The sequence below is a fragment of the Colossoma macropomum genome, unplaced genomic scaffold (genome assembly GCF_904425465.1).
Source record: "Colossoma macropomum unplaced genomic scaffold, Colossoma_macropomum, whole genome shotgun sequence".
NCBI lineage: Eukaryota > Metazoa > Chordata > Actinopteri > Characiformes > Serrasalmidae > Colossoma > Colossoma macropomum.
Window position 1 is genome coordinate 12856610 of NW_023494806.1, and position 12144 is coordinate 12868753.

At 40.4% G+C, this 12144-nt stretch overlaps 1 protein-coding gene across 1 annotated transcript in view; it reads left to right on the forward strand.

Annotated features, from left to right (window-relative positions):
* The window catches only part of slf1 (SMC5-SMC6 complex localization factor 1), a 42700-nt gene that overhangs the window by 9162 nt on the left and 21394 nt on the right, over window positions 1-12144 (forward strand). Inside the window, exons 14-16 of the mRNA XM_036598829.1 lie at window positions 36-181; window positions 988-1106; window positions 7372-7448. Coding sequence (XP_036454722.1) covers window positions 36-181; window positions 988-1106; window positions 7372-7448 — 342 coding nt within the window. The remainder of the gene's footprint in view (window positions 1-35; window positions 182-987; window positions 1107-7371; window positions 7449-12144) is intronic.

Sequence of the window (12144 nt, forward strand, 5' to 3'; positions counted from 1 at the left end):
CCTTCTCTCTTCCTTTCATACTCTCTTTCTTTCAGACCTTCATCCGGACACTCTGAAAGAGCTGGTTCCTGCCCTCCCCTCTCCTCGGCTCAGGATGCTCATTGCTGACGCCATCTACAGAAACATCTGCTCCAGAAATGGCCTGTTCATCCACCCAGAGCCCCTCTCTCTGCTCAAAATAGTATGGCCTAGTGATTGTAGAACCTAGAATGATAAATCAGACATTGGATCATTGAATTTTACAATTCAGTCTTTGTATGGTTTCACTTCCTCTTAAACTGCAAAGGATGCTAAATATGATCTGGGTACTTCTCAAGGTATAAAGAGTAGGGTTGCACTATGTAAGAGGTTGGAATGGGACAGAATACAGGAGTTCATAATATGTATTCATTAAAGCAGCATAATGCGAGAATTGGTATTTTTTTGCTCGTAGGTTCCCCCTACAGTTGCGGAATGTATTTCACTTTTACACCACTGCTGCAAATACAAATCCCCCCCACTTTGAGCGCCCTTCATGGATAGCTGTATATGTGCATTTGTTGACAATCTGAAGGATACAGAATCATAGTAAAACACACTCAGCACACCAAGTCCACAATGATTGCTAAGAGGGCTCATTTGCAGGCATGTAGGCGTATAGACGCTACAGATGGCACTTGCGATAGACACAAACAAAATTGTGAGTGTAATCTGTAGTGTCCATACACCTACAGGTGTGCAAATGAGCTCTCTTACCAATCTCTGTGGACCTATACGGTGTGCTGAGTGTTTACTAATCACAGATGAGTTTTTGTGGATGTTGATCAATTAAGGTAAATTATTTGGTCAAAATAATGCAAGACGGTATTGATTCACCAGTGTCTTTTGAATACATTGGAAGACAGTTTCAACTTTTACCACAATGTTAGTATTTTGTCCATATTGTGCAGCCCTACTACAGAGGAAGACAGAGTGATTTTTAAAGTGCATTGTTCATGTGTTTTGCAGGTTTCCTCCTATCTGAAAGCCCTGGGGCAGTTGTGTGGGCGCACACTCATGCATGCACACAATCGCAGGGCAGAGAGAAGCATCTCCAGCAGCTCAGATAGTCAGGTGTCAAACATAGGGTGAGTAATACACATACATACACAGGGCCACCTGGTTATAGATGGAAACCTAGCTTGGGGGACAACAACAGAGCACAAGGCTGTGCAACATGCTTACGTCACTGTAGATCAATGACTGAGGTAGAGGTGGGTGGGGAGTGATAGCAGGAGGGAAAGAGAGATATGGGAGAAACCCCACAGTTATATTTATCGACACAGGCAGCTGTTTTTTCCCTGTCCCCCCTGCTACTGTTGACACTGCTTATTGGCGACATGCTGGGCAGCACTGGGGGCACACACACACACACACACACACACACACACACACACACACACACACACTGCCAGGTTCTGTGCAAGAAATAGCAGTAATTAGAAACCTTACCTTCAGTCTCTGTCATAGCATTTGACTCTAAGGATGCACCAATTCAAGTACTTTCTCCTCTGATACTGATTCTCATATCTGAGCTCATGATACTGGCTATAGATGACATAATATGACTTTTTGTTTTCCAATACCTTTATTAAAACTTTGAGTATTGACCAATACCAATGTCAAGCCAATTTTTTTTCTTGAATTGCTACTAAGCTTTACACTGACTTTTTTTATTTGAAGCACTTAAGATGAGCATCTGAATTTCATCCTCAGACTACTCCAAAAAAAGAAATATGCAGATAACAAAATCATGTCACACAGTGTGTCTTAGAGCTATTTGAGGTTAGATTTGTCACAGGATTGGATCAGATTAATTCCTTCTTTCTCTATCCAATCCAGCAGTTTGTGCTGAAATTGGCATGATACTGATACCCATTGGTGCCACTCATGTTTTGTGTTTTGTATTCTAAAATTTGACAAAGAATGACTAAGAAACAGCATCAAATATGGATCAGTCATGTCCGACTAATATATCGAGTTTGTTCAGTAAGGTAAATATCATTGCTAATAACAGTTATATCAGAATATCCGGTTGGGGTATCACTAATTTTATATAATCTGCATCAGCAACAAATTGTCTTTAAAAATGCCAGCTTACTTCTCTCCAAGTCTTTCTTCAAATAATCTTACCCTTAATTACATTCGATGACAGACACCCTCTTCATTGTCCCTCAGCTGTCCTTTTCGATCTTCTCTGAACCATGATTACGGTATATTACTAATGATACAACCACCCATCACTGACACTATTAGAACAGGCGACGTACATCTCCAACCCAGTGAAGGCAAAACTGTGGAGTGAGTGTTCTGGGTGTCTGTAATGGAGTCATTGTAGCTCATCATGGGGTATTAGTGGGGGTTAAGATGGCTAATGGAGAGAGATGGGGTCCTCTCTTACTGGCCTGGGCTAGACTGTGCTCTGCTTGAGTCTGAAGGCCTTGGGGAGACGTGCTGTAATTGAGCTTGTGTTTCACTCCTCCAGGCCTAATCAGCCAGTGATTATTGCTTTTTTTGAGTCTCTCAGCTTTAGAGATGTGGGCATTCCACTCAGAGCCTTAAAACAAACTCTGAGACATAGCAGTGGCCAATTAAACAGAGGCCTTTGTGCTTTTGAGTATTCTAATAGAAACTGATTTGTGTAATTTGAATAACTTAAATAACTCATGAAACTGTTAAACTACAAGCCTGAAGCAGATAATGTGGCAGATTTTATAGCATGATGTTATAACACCATTTAGAAGTTAGAATGTCTGTTTTCGTAAGACCCATGACATAGATGCAGAAGAATTACACCCTGTGGGTTTCACAGTGACCATTTATTTATATCAATACGTACTGTATTTGCTAATGAGTACTTTTTTAAAAAAAAAGCTATAATATATAAGTTTAGGAGATTTGGAGACCTCTCTGGTGGAAATGTGTAATTGCACGGAACTAGAGGAAGAAAATTTTATAATGTTGGTTGTGCTTCAGACCACTTCTACATGTAGATGAATCTGATGATTGAGAGTGCATTGAAAGAACTCAGTCGAAGCTTGTTGAAGGACTGGTCTTCCAAGGATGTAAGTGATTTATATACTATTGCCATCAAATCTTCATCAGTATAATGTTGATTTGCATTTGAAACCTAAACACTGAGTCGGATCTTATTTTTGTGCCTGTGTGGGTCACGTTAATATGTAAAGATCTGAATGACATGGTCAGAAAAACTCTTGCAAAATCTGTCCCCACACCTCTGACTTTCAGATCACAGTTTCAGGCTTTACAGGATGACTTGCAGCAGTCACTTTTTTCCTCCTGACTTAGTAATGCTGCTTCTTTCAGTTTTAACGAAAAAAAAAAAAACTCACGTAGTGCAGCTGTCATACTGTTATGCACCTTGGCCATTTTGCTCTAGACTTTTGTTCAGATATTTTAAATGTACTGCCAAGCTGGTTCTTCTGTAACCCAGATGCACTCTTTTCCAAATAAAACACAGCAGAATTTCAATAAATTAGTGCATATGGGTTATGAAAAAGTACATAGTCTTGTTTTAGTTTATAAGATGCTGCTGATGTTGATCACTGGCTGTAGAGGTAGTAGATGTGGAAGCAACTGACATTGTTCCATCTCTCTTACACACACACACAGACACACAGAAACAGCATGGAAACAAAGGCACACACATTCACACGCAGATGTTTACTCCTCCCCTCTAATAGGAAGTTAAGTGCCTGTGTGTATGTTTGTACTGCAGTGCTGGGAGTGCGCGACTTGCTTCTGAACAAGCCAATTATGAGCGAAGGAGAGCTGTTTGTTGTGGGATTCTGGCCCTCTCTCTCTCTGGCAGGCCTGCGTCTCACAGTGCTGGGAGAGGACATGACAGCACTGTGCTATTAGCATGCATGGGCTAGCAGGAGCCTTCACTTTTCTCCTTGCTTAATTGGCATTGGCTGTTTGCGGTCAGCGTTCCTGTGTATTTTAGTATTGCAGCATATGGGGGTTAAAAACAACAAATTGTGATGCGCTCAGCTTACCAGAGTTGGGAAACTATTTGTTTTACTATCAAAACTGCATTGAAATGAGAAGAAGCATCTGAAATCTCAGAATGAAACGTTTTATTTCACCCATATGCATTGTGTGTATGTATTAGACCTGCACAATGTGTCATCTGTTAGTCATTATTGTGAAATTGGCCTTTGCATGACTGATGTTGCAGAAGGCTGCAATGTAAAAATGAGCCCTCTAACTAATCACAGTGTTGTTTACTGTGTGCTGTGAGCATCCTGACCAGTCTTTGCTCCAGATGAGTGTTTACACAGTGTTTTGATTAGTCATGCTATTCAAATGATACAACAAAAATGCATTATTTTGGAGGCCATTCTTTAAGTCTCTTGTACAAGTGACATTCATGTCCTGCTCACTTCTGTCAGAACAATATAGGCTGAACCGCCAAATTTGAACACAAAACACAAAAATCATCATGGTTAAAAAAACTAATATGTGTAAAATACATAGTTTATAAAGTAATCAATGTAAACCAGTAATATTTCTGGGAAGCTCTGCTCCATGCAATAGTGTTTGTTATTTGAGACTTTGGATTCAAGTTTGTTATATCCGACAGTCACATTTAACTATGCACATTTGATAACTGACAAAAAATAGAACTGTCAAGTACTATATAAGTAAAACTATCACATTGTGAAATAAAACTGTAAGATAAACACTGCTGTCCCAATGTTTAGAATCACTTGCTATATTAAAGGGCCCATATCCTCCTTTCAGTGCTTAGAATTAAACAGGCTGTTTCAGTTACTGTCCCTTAAAGACTGATTTAAGAGAAATGAGCTCTCTTCTGATCTGTTCTGTATTGTACCTCATTCAAAAAGCACTCAGAGTTGAAACACTCCCTAGACCTTCAATATGAATGAGTGGGGCTAAACTGCTGTAGGCTGAACAGGCTGAACAGGCTGATATACACCGATCAGCCATAACATTAAAACTGCCTCCTTTTTTCTACACTCGCTGTCCATTTTATCACTTCCACTTACCATAGAGATGCACTTGGTGGTTCTTTGATCTGTAGACTGTAGTCCGTCTTTTTCTCTGCCTACTTGTTAGCCCCTTTTAACTTGTTCTACAATGGTCAGGACCTCCACTGGATCCCCACAGGTCAGATATTTGGGTGGTGGATCATTCTAAGCTCAGCAGTGACACTGACATGGTGGTGGCATGTTAGTGTGTGTTGTGCTAGTATGAGTGGATCAAACACAGCAGTGCTGCTAGAGTTTTTAAACACCCCAGTGTCACTGATGGACTGAGAATAGTCCACCAGCAGTGTCCTCTGACCACAGATGAAGGACTCGAGGATGACCATCACAAACTGTGTGGCAGCAGACTCTGACTTCACATGTACAAGGTGACCAACAAGGTAGGTCTGTCTAATGGAGTGGCAGTGAGCGGACACTGTGTTTAAAAACTCCTGCAGAACTGCTGTGTCTGATCCACTGATAACAGCGGTCCGTCACTCTGATACCTGCTCTATGGTGGTCCTGTGGGAGTCCTGACCACTGAAGAACAGGGTGAAAGAGGGCTAACAAAGTATGCAGACAAATGGAGGAACTATAGTCTGTAATTGTAGAACTACAGTGTGTGCCTATACGGTGATCTTAGCTGATAAAATGGAAAGTGAATGTAGAAACAAGAAGGTTTTAATGTTATGTGAAAGAGTTTGTTCTTGTTCCATCACAGAAGCAGTGAATTCAACATATGCTGTTTTTGCAGCTTAATTTCCATATACAGACCGTATGGTGGGACTTTGTTTTTCTGTGGTATTGGCCCTTTAATAATTTATGCTATTTTATATGCAACTTCAGATTTAGATCTTAGATTTAACTCTCATAAACTGGACACTAAAGTGTCAGTATTTCGGGGATTTTGAGTTATTATACTTTAAATTCTATAGTGTAAATTTCAATTTATAACATTTCTGTCATGATATCTGCTTTGGTAAATATATATTTGAGGCATTCATCGTCTTAGACACAATTTTTTTGGTTAAGTGGTTTTATACTGTCATTGAACTGTAGTAGAAATATGAAATTTAAAATTATTTTGGCTAATATCATGTATTTGCTTTTCTTTACCTTCTTCTATTCATAGTTGGTATCAGTAACAACATTTTTGTTTCGGTTGGGCCTTACGTTCTAGTATGTACTCCTCCTTCATTTCCTCCTCCTCCTTCTTCCCAGAACGAGTGTTCTCTCCCATCACCTTTTCCACCCACAGCAGTGACTCAGACAGGAACACAGTTCCACTCTTCCTAACCCATCTCAACCGATCCACCCAGCAGTGGAGGAGCACTCAGAAGGCCATTTATCCACAGCTCCTTATAGACTAGGCCGTGGACTCCAGTGTGGAAGAGTGCCACCAGGCCCTTTAGCTGGCTGTCTCTTTGGATAAGAGCGCCCTTCGAGTAGTCCCAGTGCGCTCTACCGGTTGTTAGCCTCTAAAAGGGGGGATGCACTTTGATGCCTGTGTCTCCACTTTGGCCTGACAAGATGCTGCTCTCTGGCTGTTTGAGTGATACCGATCTAATGACATCTCTGGGCCTATTTGTAGTGATGTGCTGTGGGGTTTTTGGGGCAGTGCACACTTTCGGTGCAGGTTTTTGACACTTCAGAGCAGACTTTTTTCCTTGTGAGATGTTTGATGTTCCAGATGTTCTTGCTGATCAAATGATGCAGCGAAGTTGAAGCAGTAGAATCCTTCTTGCTGTCTTTAGCTCTTCTTTTGTCTCTGTCTTCTACTTGAAATTTTCTCTTTTTTCTCTTTCTCTCACTCTTCCCTCATTCTTTCGCTTTCTTTTTTCTCTCTCCTTCTTTCATTCTTTAGTTTTTCTCTCTATCTCTTACTTTCTTTTCTCCCTTTTTCATTAATTCCATCTGTCTTTCAGTCTCTGTTGCATTTTCTCTTTTCTTTCTTCTTTCTTTATCGCTGTCTCTCCTCACTCTTTCTTTTGCTCGCTTTCTCAATCATTTTTGTCTTTCGCTGTGTTGCACTTTCTCTTTTCTGCCTCTTTCTTTCTGTCTCTCCTTTCTCTTTGTCTTTCACTTTATCATTTTCTTTCGCTCTCACTTGTTTGTTCTCTCTCTCTATCTCTCTATATCCCACATGCTTTCTCTTCTCACTCTCTTATTCTTTTCCCTTTTTCCATCTCTCTTTTTCTCTCTCTCTCTCTCTCTCTCTCCTCTCTCTTTCCATCTCTCTCTCTTTCTCTTTCTCTCTTTCCATCTCTCTCTCTCTCTCTCTGCTAAAGCCTCCTCTGAGAGTTGTCTTGTTTTTTGTGCTGTATGTGTGTTTTGTGTTCAGAGAGAAAGAGCGAGTGGGCGGCTCAGGCTCGGGGAAGGAGAACATCCCGAGAGGTTTCCACAGAGTCAATCCTGCAGGTAAGAGCACAACACGCACACTCATAATCATAACCATAATCTCTGTCTGCTCCTCCACACCAGGCATGCTCAGACTCGCTCATTATTTCTCAGAGTTCATGAAACATCAGCCTGATCACCACAGGGCTTTGTCCTTTTCTGTATTTCCACAGTTACCTTTCAGATTTGATCGCTTATGGACCTTTTAAGTGAACAGCTTTTAGACAGTACTTATTTACTGTCCTTCATTCACAGATGTTTTTTTTGGTTTATTAGAGGAAAAAAAAAAACAAACATTGGCCTATCAGAATCCCAAACTGCACCAGCAGGGTCAGAAGTACCCCACAAACACAAACACTGTATGCTATAACTCGTAGCGCTGGAATTTACATGCACTCAGTATATGCCTTTATTGATTTGGTGAAGGAGTGGAAAGAGGGAGAAAAAGGGAAAATGGGAAAAAGGGAAAAAGAAACACATACAAACACAACACTTGTCAGATCCCCAGTTTAGGAATATTAAACACTGCAATTAGGATTCCGCTGTGAGGAGAGAGGGCGAGAGAGAGAGAGGGAGGAAAAGAGTGAGCACTAGCTTGTGGCTGGAAGTTTTGGTAATTAGGAGGCTAGCACTCTGAGTGAACCCACCGAGGTGTCAGCGCTCATCTTCTCTCCACCTGATCAGAAAAGACCCCCACGCCAGAGCAGGGAGCGGGGGAGGGCACGGAAGGGAGAGCGATCGAGAGAGTGAGAGAGAGAAAGAGAGGGAGAGAGAGAGAGACAGCCCTGCTTCCAGGAGACTGCAGGCTGCTGCTGCTCCTTGCCTTGTGTTGTTTTTGCGCTACGTGTTCCCTATACTGATGTGCTGGGACATCAATTTTTGATGATGCATCCACAGGCTCTCAGCCATATACTGTATTTTTGAAGGTAGACAGACGGTGCAGTGCTGCTCGCACTGTGTGCAGGTCCACGGTGCCTTGTTAACTTCATCCTGAGCCGTCTGACCACAGAATGCCCTCTGCTGATACTTCGCTTAGACAGCAAGTGATGATAATATATGTACTTGTTCTGTAGGTAAATTTGTGTGTATTTTTTTTTATTGTATTTTATACTGCTCTTGACCTCTATTAGAGGTGTTCTGAAGTGTTGTAACCCATTAAACTCTAGGCTCATACTTAAGGCTTATTATTCACGAGGGCTGCTGCTGTCGAGTAACATACCAATTGTTTTGAGTCATCAGTTTTCTAAAAAGGCCATACAATAATGGACCAATACTGAACAATAGAAAGCCATGCATAGCCCTTCAAAGATTCCAGACACTTTACTGAAAAAAGATGAACACTGGAGCTTTTAAAAGTTCACTAGAAAGTGAAAAATAAAATCAGTATGTGGCAAAAAATGCATATACATGCATGTGTCTGTTTCTTACTCTGAGCAAGACCAGTAAAAGAATTTAAAAGACCCATATTAAGGCTCTGCCCGTTCACATTTGAAGTTGTAAGGAGTTTTTCAGCCCGGGCTTCTTTTGAACAAAGCACAATGTAGGGTAGCCAGTCAGAATGGATGTTATTTACATATCAGTCTAAAAGGCGCAGTAATGAAAACAGCCTGTTTAATTCTAAATGATAAAGAGGGGTTGGAAAATAGTCATATAAAAATTAATTATTCCTATTTTGGCACACAAAACTAGACAAATGTTGTGTAAAACAAGAAAAATGTGAGATATGGTACCCTTTAACCTCTTAAAATCTCAGGCTTATTACATACTAAGGCTTAATATTCAGTAACAATAGGGACTTCAGTGCAAACTGGCTGAGCTATTCTCAGGTTATAGAAGTGTGTCATAAACTTTGGGCCTACCAGTGGGCCCTGGCCATTTAAGGGGTCAGTATGCATAGTCATCATGCAAACTGCCAACTTACTACTGATTTAATGAGGCAAATTTTAATCTTTCTTTTTTAATTCATAGAAGCTGCTATGAATTATAAGATAACTAGTATAAAACTAATGAGTTATGTAGGTATAAGAGTGAGTGAGAGATCGTTATGTAAGCCCACAGATTGGTTAATTGCAAAGATTTATTTCAGGGTTATTTTCTATTTGAGATCAAATGAATTTTAATTGGTTAATCATTTAAAATTTTATTTTGCTACTTCTTGTTTTGCTAATCAGTACTTGCCTGTAGCTCCACCAAGACACATTTCCTGTAAAGCTTGGCATAATTTTTGTAATATTGGTCGTAATTGACAGGTGATCAAGGCAAAATTATGCTCTAATAGCTCAAGAACACTTTTAGTCCACTTCTGACAAATAGCTCCCTCCTTTAAATCATTAGCTAACTTCCAGCTGAGCTGTCATGTCTAGCATTACACATCATGCAAGCAAACACTCCTCCAGACAGGACAAAAAATCCACATATTTGACAACTCTACTTAAGAGCGCAGTGTTCAGTAGTTGGGGAATTTATAGAAAAAGACAGGACAGATTTATCCTTTCCGTGCTTGTAAATGCTGAGTATGCAATTATCCTTATAATGGAGGCGTTGTGTCCAAATTGGAGCCATTAAAATGATTTAACTGGCTGAAGATTGGGTCTGGCATTTGTGAGGATGTGTACACACTGCGAGTTAAGGAATGTTTAATCACTGGGTTTTAGAGCCTATTAGCAAGAGAAAAAGGACCACGGCAAGCCGAGAGCAGCCATGATGCCAAGCTAGTCATTAAGTCATAGTTTTATTGCCTTCTGTTTGTTTCATTTCTTTACAATCAACTGCTAATTAGCTTGGTTCGTTTTAAGCCTTTTTAAAGAATTATTTTCACACTTTTTGGTTGGTTGGTGGTTGCTTGCACTGTTTTTACTAGAGTCACAATTTGCAGTGAACATATAATGAAGAGATTTGTTGCATTTTTCTGCTTTTCAAAAGTGGAATAAGTGCTTCTCTTGGACCAATTGCACCAATCCAAAAATTGGATTTTGTGGTGTTCTTGGAAGCCTCCAATCAGTCTGCTCAAATGTTGGCGTTTACAGTCGACTGCTAATTAGCTCGGTTCGTTCTGAGCCTTTCTGAAAAAAGATTTTCACTGTTGATTGGACTTTCTTATTAGAAGTATCATCTTTAATATACTCAGATGTGAAGAGAGTTGTACTTTTTTGCTTTTTGAAATTGAAATTATATGAGACCAAATGCACCAATCCAAGCTGGATTTTGTTATTTTTTGGAAGCCTTCAGGTGGTCTCCTCAAATGTTGATAAAGGTGCAACACTCAAAAAAGAATGGTTATTGGCTTGGGTGCATACTTCTAGGGGGGAAAAAAAAAACATTGTGTTGGTTCTTTAAACTTTAAAAGCTTTTTCATGCTCGTACATCTCATTTACAAAAAACATTGTTCAAAGAACCATATTCTAAAAGGTTTTTAAAGGAACCAAAAGTGATTTTTCTATGGTATCACTCTAAAGAACCATTCTGGGAGCTTTAAGAGTGTATGGATAGTTCTAGAAAAAACATTTATTCTGTATAAATTCCTTACATTATATGGAGGTTTATCACATGCGCACATCTTATTTACTAAAATCATTCTTTGAAAGATGTTTTTCAAGGATCATCTATTAAGAGGTTCTTTAGGAAACTAAAATTGGTTCGTCTGTGGCCTCACTCCAGAGAACCCTTTAGAGAACTATATTTTTAAGAGTGTAATAGCATCACGATGACTTTTGTTTTCCATGGTCTGTTTCAGGAGGGCATAGGCACAGCAGGGCCTCAGTTTGATTCTTGGTGGGCAGTGTTGCTTTGTTTAACAGCTGGCATTCAGTAGTGGACTCCAAGCTGGCGAGGCTGCAGATGCTATATTGTAGCATGCAGGCTGCCATTTTTCAAAATAGCGATTTCATGACTTCTTCTTTCTTCACATTTCTTGTCCAGAGGTTACCCGGAATATAGATGAAGCCCTTGAGCGACATTAGCCACATTTGGTCACTTGCTCTTTTTTCTGACCCTTAAAAGCTCATTTTTCATGTTTGATCCCTCTTGAAAGACGCCTCTTGAAACGTAATGACGTCTTGATGTTGAAGGGGTTGCAGCATCTCTTCTTCTTTTCTTTTTTTTTTCCCTCCTTCTTCCAGAATAAAGGGCACTGTCTGCCTTTCTTTCCTTCCTCTTTTTCGCTCTCGCTTTTTTAGCACGCCGGGTTTTATCGAGCCGGCCAAGGCTGGCGCCCTGGTGAGAGCTAGTAAAGCATTTATTAGCAGCTTTGCACTGGCGTATTATACTGGCAGCCACAGAGGCACTCATGCTTGGCCTTTAACTTTCTTGTGAAGTTCAGCCATACATGAAAAAGGGGGGAGCAGGCAGAGCAGCTTCTAATATATTCTCCATTTCATATTGTATCAGCAAAAGAAGAGATGGAGGAAAAGGGGAGAAGAGGCGAAGAAAGAGAAAGAAAATGTAAATAAAAAAGGCTTCGGAGGGTTTTGAGGCTGGGGTGTTGTAGTTTGCTGACTGAATATCACGTGGGCCCATTTGCGATGCCCAGTGGAGCTTTTGAACCCTGGATGTGTGAAAAATCCTGTTGGAGTCTTTGTGCGTGGGCTATGTACCATAACTTCAGCTAGTCGAAACAATACTGGACAGGAAAGAAGCCTCTTTTTTCCCACACTCGCCCTCAACTTAGGGCAGATAGTGTAAATGAGGAATGCGCACTGTCTATCAGGGGCTAAAGAAA